This window comes from Panthera uncia, chromosome D4, assembly GCF_023721935.1.
Source record: "Panthera uncia isolate 11264 chromosome D4, Puncia_PCG_1.0, whole genome shotgun sequence".
Classification (NCBI taxonomy): domain Eukaryota; kingdom Metazoa; phylum Chordata; class Mammalia; order Carnivora; family Felidae; genus Panthera; species Panthera uncia.
In genome coordinates, this window is record NC_064807.1 from 44,637,678 (window position 1) to 44,660,795 (window position 23,118).

At 47.0% G+C, this 23,118-nt stretch overlaps 2 protein-coding genes and 1 long non-coding RNA gene across 4 annotated transcripts; 2 read left to right on the plus strand and 1 right to left on the minus strand.

Moving 5' to 3' along the window:
* The first annotated feature begins 10,352 nt into the window (after positions 1-10,352).
* On the plus strand, positions 10,353-11,170 carry LOC125922955 (interferon omega-1-like). Its single transcript, XM_049631280.1, has one exon. The coding sequence runs from the start codon at positions 10,521-10,523 to the stop codon at positions 11,109-11,111; it is 591 nt and encodes a 196-aa protein (XP_049487237.1). The 5' UTR covers positions 10,353-10,520; the 3' UTR covers positions 11,112-11,170.
* Positions 11,171-12,195: 1,025 nt separating this feature from the next.
* On the minus strand, positions 12,196-16,125 carry LOC125914766 (interferon omega-1-like). The gene has a single exon (XM_049620369.1). The coding sequence runs from the start codon at positions 12,612-12,614 to the stop codon at positions 12,210-12,212; it is 405 nt and encodes a 134-aa protein (XP_049476326.1). The 5' UTR covers positions 12,615-16,125; the 3' UTR covers positions 12,196-12,209.
* Positions 16,126-17,168: 1,043 nt separating this feature from the next.
* On the plus strand, positions 17,169-23,046 carry LOC125914897 (uncharacterized). Of its 2 annotated transcripts, none has more exons than XR_007455478.1 (3): positions 17,169-17,462; positions 18,005-18,084; positions 20,035-23,046. It is a non-coding gene; the product is annotated as an uncharacterized LOC125914897 (long non-coding RNA). The 2 variants fall into 2 exon arrangements; XR_007455496.1 differs by having other exon boundaries at positions 20,828-23,046.
* The last annotated feature ends 72 nt before the right edge of the window (positions 23,047-23,118 follow it).

The following is a 23,118-nucleotide window of genomic DNA, read 5'->3' on the forward strand; positions in this document are numbered from 1 at the left end:
CTGCTACACAGTGTGTGTGTCTAAAAAGTTTTTATGAAAAATGAATAATGAATTTCTTTAAATAATGAAGAAAAAGACAACACAAAAGCAATGGATGCATTGTCTGTGCGTAGGAAACCCTGCCTGGGTTGCCAATGAATATGGAAATACGGGGCTCTTAAAGCCGAAGTCAGCTCCAAATCTGTTCTTCTCAGCTCTGCTTTGTGATGCTGGGGCTCCAGTTCCTTCGGCTATATTTCTGCTTTGCCAGCAGATTTTTCTTTTGAAGTTACTCCATACCAATCACAGAACATGGACTGGAAAGTTGGAGTAAACTTTGTTTTCCTGACTGCACTGTGACTGCTAGTAACTACTAACCGTGCGGAAAAGGACAACTCATGGTTGCTAGCAGATGCTATTTGTCACCTGTCAGATTGGCAAAAACTGAAAAACAAAAAAGAAAGAAAAATATAAGATCCTGTGTTTGTCAACGTGTGGGAACCTAATAATTTATACACTCTTAAAAAAACTGCTTATTTTATTTATTTATTTACTTATTTACTTATTTATTTATTATTTTTGAGTGAGAGAGAGTACAAGTGAGGGAGAGGGGCAGAGGGAGAGAGAGAAAGAATCTGAAGCAGACTCTGAAGTGGGGCTTGATTCCACAACCCGGGGACCGTGACCTGAGTCAGACACTCAACTGACTGAGCCACCTAGGCAGCCCGATGCGGTCTTGAATATAAACTAATATAGTCCTTCTTTGGTGGACAGTTAGCAGTATTTATTTGCAAAGTGTATGTATTGCAACCAATAAGTTTTACTTCATGGCCTCTTTGTTAGAGAAAGACTCTCAGGTATAAGACATTTACATGACACTTACATCGACACACTGTTTAAACTTAAAAGCAACTGAGAAATTGCCACACAGACAATGTGGGCAAGAGTTTGGGAAAGAGAAGGGGGAACACAGAAGCAGAGCTAGTTCAAGGGATCCGTCCCCTCCCCCACTCCACCCCCACCCAATTTTGGAAGATCTATTAGTAGCCCTTTTTGAGCGCGCAGCTTGTCTGATTACCCAACCCCATGTGTGTTTCTGGAGAAAAGTACAGATCTGGGAGCCAGATATGACTTGTTATGGGACCCACAGCCAGTCCTTCAGCACGTGAAGCCACTACCTCTCCTTGGATTAGTGTTTGCCCTTGGGAGCATAAGAAGGGTCATTCCTGAGGGTCACCTCCTCCCGGAGTTCTCTAGCCCTGGGTTTTCTACCTATGTGGTTACTCATCCTGTCTGAAATCCACGTTAGGAGAATCAAATTTTTAAAATTAAATTCAGTATTATTAATTATGTAACAAAAAAACAGACGTTAATCTTCCCAGGCTTTCATTGCTGTGTAAGTGCGCACCTGCCTGGAGGAGATAAGGGCTGCTTCTCTAGGCCTGGATATGGGAGCCAAGAGACTGGAGTAGAGTCAGGATGAGCTACATTGACCCCATCCTCTTGTCTCCTCCAGGTGGCAATGGCACAACAGGTGGCTCCAGTGGCTCTTTTTTCTACTTAATTTTATGATGACTCTCCTCCTTGGTGACTATTTTACGGTTCTTCTTTTTCAGCAGTGACTCCACTCAGACCTTTAACGGTGTTGACCCTAACCACATGGATGTAGAGGAATACAGAGAATGATTTCGATCACTTGACCATGTTGACATCAATGGGCTGAGCAGTGATCCAAGGTGAGGCCAGAAAAACTACTCTTGCCACGAACCGCAGGACTTACTTATGTTGCCTGAGAGATACCTGAGGGAGCTATCCCATGACTCCACCAAGCACACAAAGATCACAGAGGATGATGGCCCAACACTGAGAGGCCAACTCTGCACCAAGGACAAGATCCCGCACAATGTCATACACAATGACGGTAAGGATGACACTTACCCAAAAAGGGATTTGTCAGATGTGGTCTTTGTGTTCAGAGACATGCCCCGCCTGTAAACCAGTGATGAGAGGGCACTAATGTGTTCTGCAGTGTCCGTGGGAGGAACCTGGGTCAAGTTGTGTGTGGGTGCGTTTGGCTGAGGAGTGAGAGTTGTCTCAATAAGTAATGATGGAAATATTCTCATTCCTTCCCACTAGCTAGATTTTTTCCCATCTTCACTCACTTTTCATCTTTCACACACACTTACCCTCCAAATTTTTCCTCACCATCTGCCTCATGTTTTTGCCGATGCTATGTGACTACACCATGAACTATCTCATCATTGAAGGCTGTATGATACCTTGGCCCTAGGCCGATGTCATCAACCCAGGCACCATGTAGATTCTCCACAGGGATGACTTCTCCTTCTTACGGTCCCCACTCAGTGGGGAGAACTCATTGTTGAATTAAAATTTTGTTTCAGAGGCACCTGGGTAGTGTGAGAAACAATGAAATTTTTCTAATTTTATGGAAACCTTTCTAAAAATTTGTTAATTTTATTTATTATCGAGAGACAGAGAGAGACAGAGCATGAGCACGGGAGGGGCAGAGGGGGGTGGGGGGAGGGAAGACACAGAATCCAAAGCAGGCTCCAGGCTCTGAACTGTCAGCACAGAGCCCAACCCAGGGCTCAAACTCCCAAATCGAGAGATCATGACCTGAGCCGAAGTCAGATGCTTAACCAGCTGAGCCACCCAGTGCCCCTGGAAACATTTCTTTGAGAGACATTTTCTTGGGAGTAGAAGGGGGAGGACTTCCTAGCTGATGAGAGGAAATACCCCCCTGCACACACCCACATGCCCACACGGAGATAGAGCCTAAGGCAGGTGCCAAGGTCACCTGCAGGATGGACCTGCCATCCTTGGCCCAGAATGCTGTTGCTATCATCAGAATGGGGACATAGGCTCCCTAGGGAGCATGAAAGTGAGATGTTTTTGTTCCCTCTCTCTTGGAAGTATCTGAAAGTGCAAAGAAATCCCTCCTTCTCTTTTTGCTGTTATTCTTTAGTGGAGCCTGTGCATGAACTTGGGCTTCTTGTGCCTAAGAGCCTCCACTAATCTCCCGTCTCCTCTTCTGGAGGTGGGTGGTCTCCATTCCTGCATCCTCTGTTTCATCTTTTCCCGGTGAGGGTCTCCTAGAGTCCTCTCTCTCTTTGGCTGTTGATGATGTTTTTGTCCTGTTTGCTATCCTCCTTGGTCTGAGGGAGCCCTGCAAGCCTGTGAGCATAATGGAAGGGGCCCCTCATGGCCATCTGGCCTTCCCTTGTCCACAGGTGAGGGAGGGGCAACAGAGCTCTGCAGGCCAGGGGCTAAATCTTTTGTGGTTGCCTCTTCTCCCTGACCTGCTTGAGTGTGTTCTCCAGAGGGCATTGCAGGCATGGCTGTAGAGTAAGCTCTTGAAACATGGGTAGATGGGGAAGAAAAAGTCAGGGTTGGGTCTTCGCCACATTAAAGTGGTTGGTTTTTACTCAAGAACTTTGAGGAGTGGGCCCCACCTCTGATGCCCACATAACTGCCCAACAGGGGCTTCTTGGCTCTGTCAATGGCCTGGATGAAGGAAAGAAAGCCTCCGTGAGGCATTCTGGTAACACTAGTGACAGTAAGGGAGCCACTTGTCTCCTTGTGTATGGATATGGGGCTTCCCAGGATGGGGCTTTCACAATACTGTGGGTCCTCAACAGTCTTGTTGACTTGCCTCATCTTTTGGCCCACATTGTGTCCTGGGAAGACATCCGGGATCCTTCTAGTCTAGCTTCTCCCCTGGGCCTCTTGATATTTCATTCTGTGAGTGATTCGCCAAGTCGCACTTTGTCTGTTTCTCAGAGCCATGGCATAGAAGGCAGTCCTCGTAAGGGAGCTTATGGTGGTGTCATAAAACCTAAGAGGTAGAAAGGTACACCGGGAGGAGAATGGGGACAGCCTGCCAGGCAGGCCTTGGGAGGTCACATTCCTTCACATCCCTGACTTTATGATACTCTTTTTATCCCTTACCCCAAGGCTGCCTCTCAGATTCTGTTCCCTATGGTTCTATCTCATGCCAACTCCATGCTGCCCTGGGACTCTGGAATTCTACAGAGAAGCTAGCAAGAGGGATGCGCATAACAATGGAAGAGATGAATCATCTTTTCTGAAGAAAAAGTAGGTCTAGCGCCACATTCGTGCCTTTTGGGTGAGTTCTCTGAACTGAGAAGGTAGGAACCTGGGTGCCTCAAGTGAAAGTAGGAGCAAAGAGTATGTAGGTGGCTAAGCAGGATGTTCCATTGAGAACAGACTCGAGATTAATACCCAGGAATGAGGATTCAGGGTCAAAGATTCAATGACAATAATAACAAGGTCCACACGTGTATAGGGCTTTGTCATTTTAAAGTGCTTTCACACACATTGTCCCAGGAGGTCATAAAAACCCCTGTGAGGTTTATGGACCGGGGACTCTCTTACATAACGGAGTCTGAAGCTTAGGGAAGTTCATTTGTCCAAAGTTGTCACCCCAAAATTTTGCTGTCAAAACAATAGCTCTCCTTCTCCATCTCACACACTCTACCAGTGGGTAAGACGCAGGGCCCAGCTTGCCCGCGGAGGCACCTCTGGATTCCAAGTGCCCCAAGTTCTGATGTCTTGCTGTAAGTCTCTCCTCTGAGCATTCCTGCTTTTCAAAAAGGACCAGCTGTGGGTGGCGACATTGTTAGCACTTATGGACCAGGGACTTTATGCAAAAGAGAAGTAAGATTAAACTGGGGAGAGCCTAGGTTCCAGGGGCAGAGCTGTGTGCTTTAAAGCCTCTGCTCTTTGCTTCCTGCCTCTGCTTTGCTGCTAGAGGACCAAAAACATGAGGTCAGAACCTATTGTTTTCCCTTCTTGTTTTTTTAAATGTTTTTATTTTAAGGGAGAGAGAGAGAGAGAGAGAGCACAAGCAGGGGAGGGGCAGAGAGAGACGGAAAGAGAGAGAATCCCAAGTAGGCTCCACACAGGGCTGACGTGGGGCCTGATGCAGGGCTTAGTCTCACAGCCATGAAATCATGACTTGAGCCGAAATCAAGAGTCCGACGCTTAACCAACTGAGCCACCCAGGCGCCCTATTGCCCTTTTCATTCTAAAGAGGCAACAAACATTATTAATGAAATGTGTGACTTTCTACATTGGTTTGATTGAGATCTCTGCTCCTTCCATATTATTCATTTTTAAGGTAGATACAAATACTTTCTACTGATATTTGTCATATTCAAATAAAGAAGTGTTCGTGCATGTGGTCCTTTACTGATATTTCAGACAGTGACCTCTCCTGAAAAGGGGCACAGATTCTCAGATGTTCAGATACATCTGCTCTGTCTTATAGTGTGTCACTTCCTGAGGACAAATCCAGTATCTGATTAGTGTATCTGAGGCTCAGCATTGTTCTCTATGCATCTAACCCAAGGGAGAGCTTGTCCAGAGACCCTTGGGATGGGAAGGTGGCTGAGGAACAGTGTTGAGAGACTATGCCCTTTGGGTGGCCTGAACTCTCTTAGTGAGCTCTTCCATGGCCCTGAATCAAAGTCTTTGGGATTTTACCCTGGATCTTCTACAACACCTAAGTGTATGGTCTGTGACTTTTGGATAAAATCCCAAATCTCCACTCTACTTCACTCTCTGACCTGCCAGTTCTCATAGATTGTTGAGCTAATATCTCCTGAGAGTTCCCGTCCCTGATGTCTCTCCATTCTAATTTTTTAAAAACGTTTATTTATTTTTGAGAGACAGAATGCAAGCAGGGCCAGAGAGAGAGAGAGAGGGAAACATAGAATCTGAAGCAGCCTCCAGGCTCTCAGCACAGGCCCGATGTGGAGCTCAAACTCGTGAACTGAGAGATCATGACCTGAGCCGAAGTCGGACGCTTAACCAACTAAGCCACTCAGGTGCCCCCTGAAGTCTCTTCATTCTAATAATTGGTTTAGAATGGTGGGAATACAGAAAAACAAGAATCAATCTCTTTTGTGGGCTGGATGTCAGGTTTCCTTACATAATTTGTGTGTGTGTGTGTGTGTGTGTGTGTTTAAACATCAGTCTACCTGGACAGCACTGAATGTAATAACACAACAAAGAGGATCCCAACTGTATACAAATAAAAAGGGGAGGAAGTGGGACCAAAGCTCCAGGATTTAATAAAATTCAGAGTAAACTAGGCAAAAGTTATCCATCTAAAGCACTCTGCTGCCCAAGGCAACTGAGCCAGAGAAAGCATACTCCAACATCAAATTCCAGGCATATATTTAGTTATGGAATGGTCACAAATGGTTGTAGGTGGAAAGTAGGAAAGACCATCAAAGTGGGAGGGACATATCACCTCGTTCAGTCTCTCTTTACTCCGGTTTTACCCCAGATCTTAGATGAGTTTCCTTTTCCTCTTTAGAGAGATAGGCTTGGACCTCACCACATCCTTAACTTTTGCAGGTCTGGAAATCTCCCAACAGTTTTTACGAATTCCCAGAAACACTTTTATTAGCATAATACACAGAAATTATAATCATCTTCAGCACAAAGGATTTCCCTAGCTGAATACACTCTCAGACTGGCACCCAAGGTTATAAAAGATTTGGCCCGGGACCTAGCGCCTCCTTGGAATTGCCTTCCAGTTTCTTCCAGTTACTACCAGCTCTCCTGGCTCCGAGAGTGCTCACTCTCACAATGCTGTGAAAAATAATCAAGGCAAGCTGAAAACATAGGCCAACTCATAAAATTAGATGTGTTGAAGACTGTAAGAGAGTGAGTATTCCAATAATAACCAGGAGTTTGTTTCTCAATCTGATATTCTACATCTTGCAAATACAGAGAAAATATTTTTGTAATCCATTAAATGGTGGTTGTTGTTTTTTTTTTAAAAAAACACTCTTCAAAACTCTTTTATAACCTCCCTTGAACCATAATTCACATTGTGTCTTTTGGTCGTTTTTATATTATTCTCTCAAATCAACGATATATATTATGTGTTGGTTTTATTCTTTCTGTTTTTACGATCAGCACGATTATTCTCTTAACGTATATTGTTTTGAGATCCTCCAATGGTAGCCACTGGGCTAGATGCCAAGGACTCATGACTTGATAAGGTATTTTCTTGCCCCACCGCTACCTTGCACACTCCCGAGGAGCTATTCTAGAGGAAAGGGATAGATCTTCAAAGGTGCTTCTATGAGCGGCGGCTAGGAGCCGGGATGTAGCCATGCTTACTTAGTCTGTGGACAGGGCACATTAGCAGACAAAAAAGAGTGGACCGGGTGCAATGCTGAAGTTATTAAACGCCATAATCATGAAACACCATAATTTTGGAAGTCCATAATGGAATAGAGCTCACTATCCTGGGCTTGGAGGTGAATGAATGGAGATGAGAGGTACAAGGTCCATAGGCGAAAGTTAGTTAATTACATGCGTCTCCCAGTGGTGCAGACTTTCCGTCCACAGGAGCTTCTGGTCAACCTGAGAGGGGACTGGGGATGGCAGGGCTCGGCACCCAGGTGCTCACGGATGGGCTGTGAGAGATCACCATGCAGCAGCAGCTGGAAGCGGCCAAGGTTTTCCAGTGTCAGGAGCCAGAATGTGAACATGGCCACGCCTCCACCCTCCCTGCCAGCCGATTCCTACCCTGCATTGCTCAAGGCCATCAGGCATCCGGACGCACAGAGAAACACACTAAATACAGGGAACCCTGCCCTCACATCTACACCCAAAGAATCCAAGAGTGGAGTTATCAACTAAGTAGAATGCTCAAGCAAGGCCAATAACCACTGTTCCTGCAGAGGGGGCTCCTTAGCACAACGCGGGTTCTGGATGCTAGTTTTCTTAGGAGCAGGTTGGAGACTCCTCCCTTCTCTCCTTAGAGCTCCTCACATGCCCATTAAGTGAAAGCAAAATCAGGCGGCTGGTCTTGCAAAGCTGAGTGCGGTCCTTTCACCCAGAAGAACAGCATACGAGTGGTTCTTGTTTGAGCCTTTGGCAGAAGCAGCCACCTTCAGGCCCTTGTATCCTTGAGTGCTGGTCTTCAGGCTTCCCTCTGCCATGGCCCCCAGCCCCCAGTTCTCTTGCATCGAATTTTGCCGACTTACACTTTGCTTTTCTGTCAGCGCAAAGGTCACTGCCCCTTTTCATTTTCATGACATTCAGACCTATGTTTGTTGTCTTTACGCCCGCACAACTGTCAAGTTTTGCTTTCTAGGAAGGTTGAAATGAGAAACAAAAACCTCTCGAGTCTTGAACATTAGAGAGAAAAACCGTGCAGCCCATTTCCTTGCTTTCACTTCCCTTTGTGTTAACCTCAGGATGACGTAGAACATACATACTGGAGAAGCAGGAAGACAAACCTCGCCCATAGGCCAGTGCCTGAAAAGAAAGGTATAACATTTTTACGTGAAAAATCACAAATGGGTAAGGAGAAGAAGGCTATTTCTCCCCGACTTACTAGTCTATCCCTCACCCGCCCCCCTGCATTCTCAGCATGAGAGAGATGAACAAAAAGGAAACGCCATAGAATCCTGCAGACTGAATGAACAACGGAAGTTCACTATTTCCTGTAATACTAGCTTCTACCAGGAGATGTCACCATTGAGCGCAACACGTTTCTGGTGATTTCAGTAAGAGACTGAACCATAAAAGCTGCAGTGGCAACGTCCAAAGCAGGTGCTTACTAAAAGGTGAAATTGTTGGCAGAAAGAGTAAGGGAGCCCCAGATAAAGAAAGACAAGATACAGCTTTCAGGACACAAGAGAAATCGTATCAGGCCCCAGCGATTTTTCCGATTTTCCGTGAACTCGGCCCCGCTGGTTCTACTTCCCCAAGCACCCTTCCAGGGAGGTGTCAGAATGGCAAAGGAATGGGAAAACCTCAGTAGTTAACGCACTTTAAGGGAACAAAGGGAGTGCGAAAATAGTCTCTACCCGGCGGCGTGGAAATAACCGTATCAGAAGACCTAAATCCGGGGTACAACTCCTAGCGCTGTCTCAAAAGTAAGCAAGACCCTGTTTTCCTCACCCGACATAAGGAGTCCAAGACCCCATCCAGTTTATACTGGTTCTCTGAGCTTGCCTGTAGTCCCTTCCCCTATCTGACCTTCACCTCTGCTTCATTATAATGTTAAAGTCCCCGTCCCAGGAGGATCACGAGCTTCATTAACGTAACACCCGATGCCTGCATAGGTAGGTTTTCTAAGTCAACCCCCCCCTTTACACGTGATGACAAAGCTCCCCTAAACATTCATCATAAACCTTAAATAAAAAGCACCCGCTCACCCCTGCTGGGGAGTCACGGCTTTGGAAGTGTTTCTCCTTACTTGATGCAAATATAGTTCCTGTGTGTGACATCCCCACCTGGTGTAGTCTAGCTGGAACTCACCAAGGAGCAGACTCACCTTAGTTGGGTTACAAAATGATTACAACTGGGTCACTCCCCTACTTACTTAGACAAAACAAACTTTTGCCTTCAGCCTCTGAGAGGGCTGTTGACCCTTTTGATACGTGGTCAGGAAAGGAAGGGGTCGCCCCTGAGAATTGGGTCCCTCACACAAACGCTCCAGGGGCAAGGGCAAGGATCTAGGGGCATTAACTGTTTTGCTAACAGAGAAACCAGCGCCCCCACAGCAGGGGAATTCTAATGTCCTTGGGACAAGGTGAGCCTGCCCTCAGGGAGTGAGTCCAGGACAGCTTGGGTTGACGTCACTCAGTCCCTCCAGAGGAAAACCGTTGCTAGAAGTGATAACTACCTTGTCCGTAAAGTGTTGCTGGGAAAATAAGATCATCTTGGAATTACAATCATCATAGCACAAGCACCTTAAAACAACCAGGCTTCCTGCTGGGGGTACTGGGACAGCCTGAGGAGAACTATAGGCCCCTGGTAAAACAAACAAACAAACAAACAAACAAACAAACAAACAAACTGTGGAGGAAAATATATATGTTAGTCCTGACTTTGTGGTCCCAGTGAAGCATAGCCTCAAACCTGACTGAGGTTCCAGAAGGAAGAGGGACATCAGAGAAGCTCATTCATTAATAACCATCAACCTCTGCTGTGATCCAAACGGGAAATAAAACGTAGTCCTTGGTTCTAAGGAGCTTAATTGCCAAGGATGGTCTGGTGATCCCTAAACAAATATAGAAGCCCTAAGGACTGAAGTATCTAGCCTTCTTGTGTAGAGAGTAAGGAAGATATAAAGGAGCTAAAATTTTGTTCCTAGACAGTTAAAACAATAAAAGTGAGTGAGTGTGTCTCTGTGTGTTTACATACCTACTCACTTCAGTCTTTAGGACAAAGATGATTCTCATTTGATAAGAATCCATTGGGATGGACACATGGGAAGTCTCCTGGGAAAATAAACTTCCATCGTACAATTATTCACTTAGAATGATGACATCTTCTTAGACAACATGGCGAATGCATAAATGAAAACAAAAAAAGGAAGTAAAAGTGGAGAGGATGTTCAGAAAATGAAATTGTCCGCGTTCCCTATTTAAGAGCCATGCTTCGAGGCCGTGCTCAGAGAACCTCGGCCCCGAGGTCCCCCAGCCGCCCAGCTCAGCCCGCCCAGCAGCCCCCTCGGCTTCCCCATGGCTCTCCTGCGCCCTCTGCTGACCGCCCTGGCGCTGCTCACCTGCCGCCCTGGAGGCTCTCTGGGCTGTGCCCTGCCTGGGAGCCACGCGCAGGTTAGCAGGGACAACTTGGTGCTCCTGGGCCAGATGCGGAGACTGTCCCCTTTCTTGTGCCTGCGGGCCAGAAAAGACTTCCGCTTCCCCCGGGAGATGCTGGAGGGCGGCCAGCTCCGGGAGGCCCAGGCCGCCGCCGCCGTCCTGCGGGAGCTGCTCCAGCAGACCTTCAACCTGTTGCACACGGAGCGCTCCTCGGCGGCCTGGAGCCCCGCGCCGCTGCACGGACTCCGCTCTGGCCTCCACCGGCAGCTGGAAGCCCTGGACGCCTGCCTGGTGCAGGCCACGGGCGAGGGAGAGCGCGCCCCGGGGATGCACGGCCCTGCCCTGGCCATCAAGAGGTACTTCCAGGACATCCGCGTCTACCTGGAGGACCAGGGATACAGTGACTGCGCCTGGGAAATTGTCAGACTGGAAATCATGAGAGCCTTGTCCTCCTCGGCGACCTTGCAAGACAGCTTGGCCATCAAGGATGGAGACCTGGGGTCACCTTGAAGTGATTCTCATTGCCTGACGTGCCACATCACCCTGCACTATGTCTGCTCACTTCAAGAGACTCTAATTCCTGCTTTAGTAGAGCATATTTAATCCAGTGACTACTTTGTCAGTAGTATTAAGCAAGAATAGGTTAAAAATATTCATCTCCCAAGGCCTCAGTCTCTAAGCAATGACGGCACAGGTGTTATTTATTTGTTGTTTATTTATTCGTTTATTTATTTATTTATTTATTCTTGCATTTGTCCTATCTCTATTTATATTTTTATATAACCAATATTTGCCTTCACATTGTATTAGCATTTAGAAAACATGTTCTCCTTTCCATTTTATTAATATTGCTTGATATATTAAATTCTTATCAAAGGAAACTCCTTGAGGTTTTTATTCTGAAAAACTTTGTAATCCTTACTCTTTAACGTAAATCTAATCAGAATATACTCGTCTTGAGTGTTTTGTCACAATCATACAACTTACCAGAAAATGCCTGTTAAAAGCTGGCATTTCCATGAAGTTGAGAGGTGTCCTAGAAAATATCAAAATTTTTGGTACCTGCGTCAGGGGTGTTACCGATTTATAGCCAGTCGGCACACAGTGGCAGGTGGAATGTCTGAGGGGAATTATCTCCCAGAGTGAAGTGGGGAAAACATGGAATTTATTGGCCGATCCTGACACCTGGCACTCTTCCCCCCTACCCCTCACCCTTTCCCCCACCCTACTTTATTGAATCCATTCACTCCTACACAATTTTTCGCTCCCTCCACCTCCTGCCCATCCACAAGGGTGCTCTGGTTCTGTTGTGGTTTCTAGCTTCAAGATTTCTGTTAAGAGTAGAAAGCCACGGGCAGAGAGCAAAAGTTAAACAGGAATTCTATGTTTTTCAAAACCATGTAGGCTAGCTTGTTTCTGTGTCCTGATGAATAGCTGGGGGACCTGAGTGAATGCCCCCATGGCGATGATGAGCTAAGTGTTGAACGTGAAGGGAAACAGGGGAACCCAGTTTACTGAGTGGGAGAACAAAACCCTCACAGGGAAGTTCGCCCCCTGCTGGCCATGATCCAGGGCGAAGATCAAACTTGGGAACGTGGCTCTTCTTCCTTACCCCACTCCTACCCTTTCCTGAGGATTCACCAAGCAGGCGTCCAGGGCTTCCAGCTGCCGGTGGAGGCCAGAGCGGAGTCCGTGCAGCGGCGCGGGGCTCCAGGCCGCCGAGGAGCGCTCCGTGTGCAACAGGTTGAAGGTCTGCTGGAGCAGCTCCCGCAGGACGGCGGCGGCGGCCTGGGCCTCCCGGAGCTGGCCGCCCTCCAGCATCTCCCGGGGGAAGCGGAAGTCTTTTCTGGCCCGCAGGCACAAGAAAGGGGACAGTCTCCGCATCTGGCCCAGGAGCACCAAGTTGTCCCTGCTAACCTGCGCGTGGCTCCCAGGCAGGGCACAGCCCAGAGAGCCTCCAGGGCGGCAGGTGAGCAGCGCCAGGGCGGTCAGCAGAGGGCGCAGGAGGGCCATGGGGAAGCCGAGGGGGCTGCTGGGCGGGCTGAGCTGGGCGGCTGGGGGACCTCGGGGCCGAGGTTCTCTGAGCACGGCCTCGAAGCATGGCTCTTAAATAGGGAACGCAGACATTTTCATTGTCTGAACATTTCCCTCCACTTTTACTTCCGATTTTGTTTTCATTTATGCATTCTCCATGTTGTCTAAGAATATGTCATCATTCTAAATGATTACTTGTAGGAAGTTTATTTTCCCAGGAGACTTCCCATGTGTCCATCCCAATGGATACTTATCAGTCAAATGAGAATCACTCACTTTTATTGTTATAACTGTCTAGGAACAAAATTTTAGCTCCTTTTTATCTTCCTTACTCTCTACACAAGAAGGCTAGATACTTCAGTCCTTAGGGCTTCTATATTTGTTTAGGGATCACCAGACCATCCTTGGCAATTAAGCTCCTTAGAACCAAGGACTACGTTTTATTTCCCGTTTGGATCACAGCAGAGGTTGATGGTTATTAATGAATGAGCTTCTCTGATGTCCCTCTTCCTTCTGGAACCTCAGTCAGGTTTGAGGCTATGCTTCACTGGGACCACAAAGTCAGGACTAACATATATATTTTCCTCCACAGTTTGTTTGTTTGTTTGTTTGTTTGTTTGTTTGTTTGTTTTACCAGGGGCCTATAGTTCTCCTCAGGCTGTCCCAGTACCCCCAGCAGGAAGCCTGGTTGTTTTAAGGTGCTTGTGCTATGATGATTGTAATTCCAAGATGATCTTATTTTCCCAGCAACACTTTACGGACAAGGTAGTTATCACTTCTAGCAACGGTTTTCCTCTGGAGGGACTGAGTGACGTCAACCCAAGCTGTCCTGGACTCACTCCCTGAGGGCAGGCTCACCTTGTCCCAAGGACATTAGAATTCCCCTGCTGTGGGGGCGCTGGTTTCTCTGTTAGCAAAACAGTTAATGCCCCTAGATCCTTGCCCTTGCCCCTGGAGCGTTTGTGTGAGGGACCCAATTCTCAGGGGCGACCCCTTCCTTTCCTGACCACGTATCAAAAGGGTCAACAGCCCTCTCAGAGGCTGAAGGCAAAAGTTTGTTTTGTCTAAGTAAGTAGGGGAGTGACCCAGTTGTAATCATTTTGTAACCCAACTAAGGTGAGTCTGCTCCTTGGTGAGTTCCAGCTAGACTACACCAGGTGGGGATGTCACACACAGGAACTATATTTGCATCAAGTAAGGAGAAACACTTCCAAAGCCGTGACTCCCCAGCAGGGGTGAGCGGGTGCTTTTTATTTAAGGTTTATGATGAATGTTTAGGGGAGCTTTGTCATCACGTGTAAAGGGGGGGGTTGACTTAGAAAACCTACCTATGCAGGCATCGGGTGTTACGTTAATGAAGCTCGTGATCCTCCTGGGACGGGGACTTTAACATTATAATGAAGCAGAGGTGAAGGTCAGATAGGGGAAGGGACTACAGGCAAGCTCAGAGAACCAGTATAAACTGGATGGGGTCTTGGACTCCTTATGTCGGGTGAGGAAAACAGGGTCTTGCTTACTTTTGAGACAGCGCTAGGAGTTGTACCCCGGATTTAGGTCTTCTGATACGGTTATTTCCACGCCGCCGGGTAGAGACTATTTTCGCACTCCCTTTGTTCCCTTAAAGTGCGTTAACTACTGAGGTTTTCCCATTCCTTTGCCATTCTGACACCTCCCTGGAAGGGTGCTTGGGGAAGTAGAACCAGCGGGGCCGAGTTCACGGAAAATCGGAAAAATCGCTGGGGCCTGATACGATTTCTCTTGTGTCCTGAAAGCTGTATCTTGTCTTTCTTTATCTGGGGCTCCCTTACTCTTTCTGCCAACAATTTCACCTTTTAGTAAGCACCTGCTTTGGACGTTGCCACTGCAGCTTTTATGGTTCAGTCTCTTACTGAAATCACCAGAAACGTGTTGCGCTCAATGGTGACATCTCCTGGTAGAAGCTAGTATTACAGGAAATAGTGAACTTCCGTTGTTCATTCAGTCTGCAGGATTCTATGGCGTTTCCTTTTTGTTCATCTCTCTCATGCTGAGAATGCAGGGGGGCGGGTGAGGGATAGACTAGTAAGTCGGGGAGAAATAGCCTTCTTCTCCTTACCCATTTGTGATTTTTCACGTAAAAATGTTATACCTTTCTTTTCAGGCACTGGCCTATGGGCGAGGTTTGTCTTCCTGCTTCTCCAGTATGTATGTTCTACGTCATCCTGAGGTTAACACAAAGGGAAGTGAAAGCAAGGAAATGGGCTGCACGGTTTTTCTCTCTAATGTTCAAGACTCGAGAGGTTTTTGTTTCTCATTTCAACCTTCCTAGAAAGCAAAACTTGACAGTTGTGCGGGCGTAAAGACAACAAACATAGGTCTGAATGTCATGAAAATGAAAAGGGGCAGTGACCTTTGCGCTGACAGAAAAGCAAAGTGTAAGTCGGCAAAATTCGATGCAAGAGAACTGGGGGCTGGGGGCCATGGCAGAGGGAAGCCTGAAGACCAGCACTCAAGGATACAAGGGCCTGAAGGTGGCTGCTTCTGCCAAAGGCTCAAACAAGAACCACTCGTATGCTGTTCTTCTGGGTGAAAGGACCGCACTCAGCTTTGCAAGACCAGCCGCCTGATTTTGCTTTCACTTAATGGGCATGTGAGGAGCTCTAAGGAGAGAAGGGAGGAGTCTCCAACCTGCTCCTAAGAAAACTAGCATCCAGAACCCGCGTTGTGCTAAGGAGCCCCCTCTGCAGGAACAGTGGTTATTGGCCTTGCTTGAGCATTCTACTTAGTTGATAACTCCACTCTTGGATTCTTTGGGTGTAGATGTGAGGGCAGGGTTCCCTGTATTTAGTGTGTTTCTCTGTGCGTCCGGATGCCTGATGGCCTTGAGCAATGCAGGGTAGGAATCGGCTGGCAGGGAGGGTGGAGGCGTGGCCATGTTCACATTCTGGCTCCTGACACTGGAAAACCTTGGCCGCTTCCAGCTGCTGCTGCATGGTGATCTCTCACAGCCCATCCGTGAGCACCTGGGTGCCGAGCCCTGCCATCCCCAGTCCCCTCTCAGGTTGACCAGAAGCTCCTGTGGACGGAAAGTCTGCACCACTGGGAGACGCATGTAATTAACTAACTTTCGCCTATGGACCTTGTACCTCTCATCTCCATTCATTCACCTCCAAGCCCAGGATAGTGAGCTCTATTCCATTATGGACTTCCAAAATTATGGTGTTTCATGATTATGGCGTTTAATAACTTCAGCATTGCACCCGGTCCACTCTTTTTTGTCTGCTAATGTGCCCTGTCCACAGACTAAGTAAGCATGGCTACATCCCGGCTCCTAGCCGCCGCTCATAGAAGCACCTTTGAAGATCTATCCCTTTCCTCTAGAATAGCTCCTCGGGAGTGTGCAAGGTAGCGGTGGGGCAAGAAAATACCTTATCAAGTCATGAGTCCTTGGCATCTAGCCCAGTGGCTACCATTGGAGGATCTCAAAACAATATACATTAAGAGAATAATCGTGCTGATCCTAGAAACAGAACGAATAAAACCAACACATAATATATATCGTTGATTTGAGAGAATAATATAAAAATGATCAAAAGACACAATGTGAATTATGGTTCAAGGGAAGTTATAAAAGATTTTTGAAGAGTATTTTTTTAAAAAAGAACAACAACCACCATTTAATGGATTACAGAAATATTTTCTCTGTAAGATGTAGAATATCAGATTGAGAAACAAATTTCTGGTTATTATTGGAATACTCAGTCTCCATTTTTCTCTTTGCCTTTTCAGTAAGCACCTGGAAAGAACTGTCAACTGCTTTTTCCAGCCTGGCAAACAGTGACATAATTGATTAAAATCGGTTGAGTATAACATCATGTCCTGATTGTTTCCTACAGGGATTATTAACTAAGGGAAGAGTGCACTTCAGTTTTCTTTCTGACAACTGCTTAGTCCTTCATATGGGGAATGATGCCCTGGAAGAATCTCTGGGCAGCAATATCCCCATAGGACAGGGCTGAAGAATTTCTATATTCAGCCTTTCCTCCAGTAGTTCCTGGTTTGGTGGTTAAGGCTAAAGGGTAAATTTTTCCAGGAGGATCTTCCTGTAAACTAGCTGTGTCTCCATACTGAGCCGACTGAAGATATGCTGGAGAATCTGATAGCAGAAACAGAGATCTTATGTCTTCTGGATTTTGATGATATGTCTACTTTCCTCAGGAAACTTGCATTGGATTCTGGCATTCCAGCCTAATTTATAGGCATTGCTTTTCAGATGCCTGAAAAGAATTCAGGTGTCCTTATTTTCCAGGCTTTGGCTCCAAAATCATAGCGAACCAAAGGAACAGACTCAGCTACCGCTGACCATCACCATTGCCGTCTGCAGAGACCAGGAGTGGAGAATTTCTCAGCTTCACCTGGACCACAGTGAAACCGCAGGTTGCCAGCTCTTAAACAGCGCGCGCCAGGCCCCTCGCTACGCCCCAACGGCCAGAAGGGGGCGCTCGAACTCAACGTAACGACCCAACCGGCATCGCCCACCAGCGGAACCTGCCAGGTAGTCTAACGCCGGGTCCCGCGGAAACCGCAGCTTCGCAGGCAGCGGGAGCCCCTCCCGGGAGGGGCGCCGCCGGAATCCGGGACAAGGTGGGGCCGCGAGGACAGCGAGCAGACCCCTCCCTTGTCGGCCCTGACCGCCGAGGGGGAGCTGAGCCGCACTTCGCACCGAGCCTTTCATGTTCATGGTCGGTCCCTGCGTGGATCCTCTCCTTTGTCGAGCAGTGTTTCAGCCAGAGCGGTTTACAAAGGGCTCATTTCCTCGGGATGCGGGATGAAAGTGCACTTCGTGGGGTATGTTTGCAGATCCAGGATTGTTTCTGGGGGAGAAGGACGCGAGGTCAGGGAAAGGCGGTACGCATCTACAGTCTGGACACGAATCAAGATGTATGATTTTATTGAAATGTAAAGGTTACTTTTTCCTGCAACGTTAAACTGTTGGAAAAATATTGAAAAGTAGGTGTATTAAAACTCGGATTATTTTAACGTTAAATATTTTATGTATACCAAACCCAGAATTTATCATTTCCTGGGCTTCGATGAAAGCAAACTCATGAATCATTTTCAGAACTAACTATTTTGCTCAATTTATCTTCATTTGAGAGAGTTGCCGTCTGAGAGAATTTAACGTTAGTACTGAAATGGTATTGGAGAAGTAGCATACACATGTTTAATTTACATTAATTCTTTTCTCCATCTTTCCCTAATTCATTTCCACATTCCAGATGATATTCTTTTCCCACAGTTTGAAAATATGATTTTATGGCAGGCCATTATTTTGATAATCTTTTCTTCGGCTGAAAACAGTGATAACTATCTTGTTGGCACATTTTTAGGCTCGGTCTCCATTTTGACTAAATCAAAATTTTCATCAAGTGCTTCTCTATGTATTGAGACATACACTTCACTATCAGAGGTAAGTAAGCAAATCATACTCCTTTCTGGCAGTGTCGTGTGAATAGTGTTCGGGATATTTAGCAAGTAAATGAACTTCAGTTTCTTTGACAAAAAAATGGGTAGACCAAATGGAATTTGTCAAAATCGAATTTTGCTGTCCCTTCACCCAACTTGTACAACTCTCAGGCTTTTGTAATTCAAGGCCAGATCTTGTCTTTATCTAAAATTTTGATATTTTGTTCATCAAGGATTTTTTATCATTAACTTTTGTTTTTAAGAATGTTGCCTTGAAATATTTCTTCATTACTAAGTCATTTGACACCCCCTTTCAGGTTGTGTGTGAGGCAAGTTCCTAACTCACCCAAACCGAATGGCCACACTGGAAAGAGTTTTTGATGTGAAGCGTTGTGATTTTCCTTGGCTGAAAATTATGTCTGAAAGTCAGAGAACATCCCCTTTCCCATCTCCCTCATTTTATATTTACATATAAATATAATATATATATATATATATATATATTTTTTTTTTTTCTTACAAGTTGTCTTTGTCTTTATACCATTGTTTTACCTGTACCTTAAAGATTATCATCACAGGTGGCCTGATACTAAGTGAAGATGCCGGAAGAGATTATTTATGTCAGCTATTTACGCATTTCACAGAGTAGCTGTAATTTGCCAGACATCTTGCTGAGGTTCGGGTTCTCCAGAAAGAGCTTCAAATGTGCTCTGCTGTAACAACGTAGGCTGGGCTTTGCTGCTTCACTAGGGAACCTCTAGTGCCCAGGGCTCCTGCAGGCAGCCCTGGGCATGAGAGGTTCCCATTTGGGAAGTGGGACTCCCCTGTTCATTAAGCTTAACAACAACCGTGGAATTGTCCAATCGTCGAACTATGTCGCACCCAAAATACAAAATTAGGTCCATCTGTGTGAACTGCCATAGAAAGATTGCCGGGATTGTTCTGCAGAATTCCATGTTATATAGAAGCTATACAGTGATGCCTTTGGTATACTCTTATACAAGCGGATCCAAAAAATACATTGGTTCTTGAGTACCAGCTAAATGCTAAGCACTTAATGCTGGTGATCGAGCAGTGAGTCCTTGTTGTGCAAGGCGATAATAAACAACTGAGCCAAAAGTCACAACATAGACTAAAGGAGTATGCCTGGGGAAAGAAAGGCAACTTTCCCAGCTGGAAAGTTCAATGGATTCACCTTGAGAAACCTTTTTCACTATAACAGGAAAGGAGGAGAGGAGGGGTGGGCTACACATTTTTTTTTTTTTTTTTTTTTTTTTTTTTAGTTTGGCGAAGAGAAATTCTCTTCTGGTGGCTTCTGCTTCCTCTGTGACGTGGCGTGTGATGCATGTGTTGAGGTTGGGGGAATAGAAGTTTGTCAAAGTGGAGAACGTTGGAAATAATTAAGGACGGGAGACTTGACCATGGAACAGTGATACCAGGTCCCAGGAGCAGGGAGCAATGTCAGTCTTGTTCACTCATGTCTCTTAAATGCACTGAGAAGGAACTTAGCCAAACAGGTGGGATGAATGGAAGTCCGAACTCCAGGTAGTAGTGGAGATGTCCCTTAGCTGGAGACTGTAGGACTGTGGTGGCACAATATACTTGCCTGGGTGATCTTATCTAGTGAGTCTCAGCCAGATCAGGTGCAGGGAGACGCAGAGGGTTTGGTCTTTTGCCCGATAGGAATGATGAATCAAGAAGGAGGTGAGGGTGTTTAGAATGTTGCTTCAGTCATGGTCCATGAAATCTATTCGTTGGCTAGGGCCTCCATAGCAAGTACTACCATGGACTGGGGGACTTAAACAACAGAAATTTGTTATCTTGCGGTTCTGGAGACTAGAAGTCCAAGATCAAGGTGTGGGCAGATTAGGTTTCCTCTGAGGCCTCTCTCCTTGGCTTGTAGACAGCTCCCTTCTTGCCGTGTCCTCACGTGACCTTTTCTGTGTCTCTACAGCTTCTTATAAGGACACCGGTCATATTGGATGAATGCCCACCCTGAGGGCTTCATTTTAGCTTAATCACCTCTTTAAAGACCTTCTCTCCAAGCGCAGTTCCATTCTGAGATACTGAGGGGTTGGTACCTAAATATGTGAATTTTGCGGGGCCGGTGGTGGACACAACTCAGCCTATTAACATCTACCATGGATGAAGAGAGAGCAAAGACCAGAGGTTGCTGATGGACACCTGTAAGAGCCAGAAGACTGTCGTTTCCTGACTAATTGGCCTATGAAGGGCAATTTGGAAAAAGCGAAGGCAGAGGTCAGAGAGTGGGATTCTAGACTGGATGATTCTAGTACTTCACAACGTAGAGCAGCCCCAGTGAAAAGCAAAGAACTGTGAGTCAGAAGCGGCTTGTTATGGAACCCACGGCCAGTCCTTCAGCACGTGAAGCCACTGCCTCTCCTTGGGGGAGTAGTGTTTGCCCTTGGGAGCATAAGGAGGGTCACTCCTGAGGGTCACCCCCTCCCTGAGTTCTCTAGCCCTGGGTTTTCTACCGATGTGGTTACTCATCGTGTCTGAAATTCACGTTAGGAGAAGCAATTTTAAAAATTAATGTTCACCATTTTAATTATGTAACGAAAAGCAGACGTGAATCTTCCCCGGCTTCAGTTGCTGTGTAAGTGTGCACCTGCCTGGAGGAGTTAAGGGCTGCTTCTCTAGGCCTGGATGAGGGAGCCAAGGCAGGTGAAGAGACTGGAGGAGAGCCGGGATGAGCTACATTGACCCCACCCTCTTCTCTCCTCCAGGTGGAAATGGCACAAAGGGTGGCTCCAGTCGCTCTTCTATTATTTCATGGGGACTCCTCCTCCTTGGTGACTCCACTTTTTGGTGGCTCTTCTTTTTTCAGCAGTGACTCCACTCGGCCTTTAGCGGCATTGACCCCGACCATGTGGATGGCTGTGGAGAGACCTTTGGAATGTTTGGCCACATTGGCTTCAGCGGGCTGAACTGTGGTCCCGGGTGAGCCCAGAACACCCGCATCCTTGTCACAAATTGCAGAACCTGCCTGTGGTTCAGGTGCGGTGTATGTCCTGAAGAAGATACCCCGTGACTCTACCAAGCATGCAACGATCACCAACTATTCGCTTTGAGCACACGATCCTGCACAGTGTCATCAAGAATGGCTGTAAAAAAGGACTTACCCATAAAGGGGTCTGGCAGGCATTGCTTTTGTGCTCAAAGACACCCTCCCCCTCTACACCACCTGCTCCACGCACAAGAAAACATGTACACACACTTGCCAAGATGGCACCAAGTTCAGGCCACCTCGTCAGTGTTCTAGGCAGCCACCAGCAGGTGGAGCCTGAGTCAGGAACTGGGGGAGAAGAGCAAGGAATGGGAGTGGCCTGATTCGTGGTGATAGAGACCTTCTCCTTCCTTCCCACCCGTCTGTGTCCCTCCTTTTCACCCACTCAACCCTTGACCCTTCCTCATGCTCTCCTCACTTCGCTATAGGTGCTGTGTGTCTGCAGTGTGAACGTTCCTGTCACTGATGACCGGGCGACCCATTTGCCCTGCTTTGGTGTTGCTGAGCCGGGCAATGCCTCAGGGGGACCAAATGGCAGGGAGAATTGACTTTTGAGTTCAAAGTTTGTTTCAAAACAGATGGGTCTTGCGGATAATGCCCACCTCTGAGTAGCACCTGTTGTCGTCTCAGGCCTGAGCACATCCATCTCAGCACCTAGTTTGCAGTACTGACCCCCTTCGTTGCTGGGCTGCCTGGTGGGCAGGAGAGGGGGTGACCTGTATCATGGCTCACTGTTCATGTCCCTAATTTTGCATCCAGTTCCTTTCCAGTGGCTTAGAGAGTGACATGCGTGTTACTGGAAGACGTGTCCGTTTCTCTCCCGAACCTGTAAACAGTGTTTTCTCCTTTCCCTCCCGGCTTTGCTGAGGCAATTTTATCAGCTGCCCTGCCTGCAGCTACCTCCCCATCGGGAGGGAAAAGTGGAGAACACGTCCTGCTTTAGCAACCCTAACACGCCCGTGGTCCACGCTTCCCGACAGACCACCACCACCAGCAGCACTTTACCAGAACAGAGCCCCAAGTTCTGCGTCCCCTACTGGCCCCAGGGCATGTCCCGTGGGGGTGGGGGGCCAGCGGTATGCTTTCACCGAGGCTGAGAAATGAGTCGCAGTGCCCACTTCTGCAGCTGTCATCCGGAAGGGAATGGGATCTTGGGCGCAGGTGGAAACTGTGCCCCACCATAGATTCATGGTCCTAGATGTTTCCCCCTCACCCTCTGAACTCAAGGCTTCACTACAGCAATTTTGAGTTCCACACGTGGGGTGTAGGAGTTACAGTCCCTGCTCTCCACTGGGGCCAGCTCAACACCTTTGCAAGGGGTTCGTGCTAAACTTGTGTGCAGTCCTAAACTGGCCTCATCTCTGTCCTGAATATTTGGATGATACTTGACCCCAGCTTCCTGGAGGGAGCGCTAGATCTTGACTGCCCTTGTGCTAGTTAGTGATAGGAGATTTGCCAGGTACCCAGGCAGATAATGTAGGAAGATGAGAATTGGTGGATGGTGGAGAGCGAGGCCCAGGGGTGCAGGGCAGGGACTTTCTATGAACCCAGGCTCTAGAAGGGGTGACTTATAGGCCCTTGATCTGTCCTGAGAGCCCACAACCACCTTGGAAGAAGGGATTGTGACATTTACTCGGTGCTGTGGGCGTACAATCTCACACAATCTAGCTCTTCTGGGTACGCGTAACATGTCCAGAAAAGTGTGTATATAAATCTTGTGCGATTCCTGTGACCAAAACAAAGCTGTCACCTTTGAACACGTATGTGGAATCCCAGAGAATGTCCACCATGTCTTTAAGGTGGGGTACACAGGGTTATGGAGATACAGGTATTCGATGTTTCACCTTCTACCCCTCAGAAAAAATGTTGAGCACACACCTCCAATGTTTATTTTTATTTGTAATATATATATTATAGTTATAAAATACTGTGCATATTATAAAGTGTATGTTTGTAATAGAGATTTTAAGATGGATAAGAATCTATGATAAAATATTTTTTTAATGTTTA

Bases quoted from the DNA above. Each gene is read 5' to 3' on its own strand.
- LOC125914766 (XM_049620369.1), bottom strand. From the start codon at position 12,614: ATGGCCCTCCTGCGCCCTCTGCTGACCGCCCTGGCGCTGCTCACCTGC.
- LOC125922955 (XM_049631280.1), top strand. From the start codon at position 10,521: ATGGCTCTCCTGCGCCCTCTGCTGACCGCCCTGGCGCTGCTCACCTGC.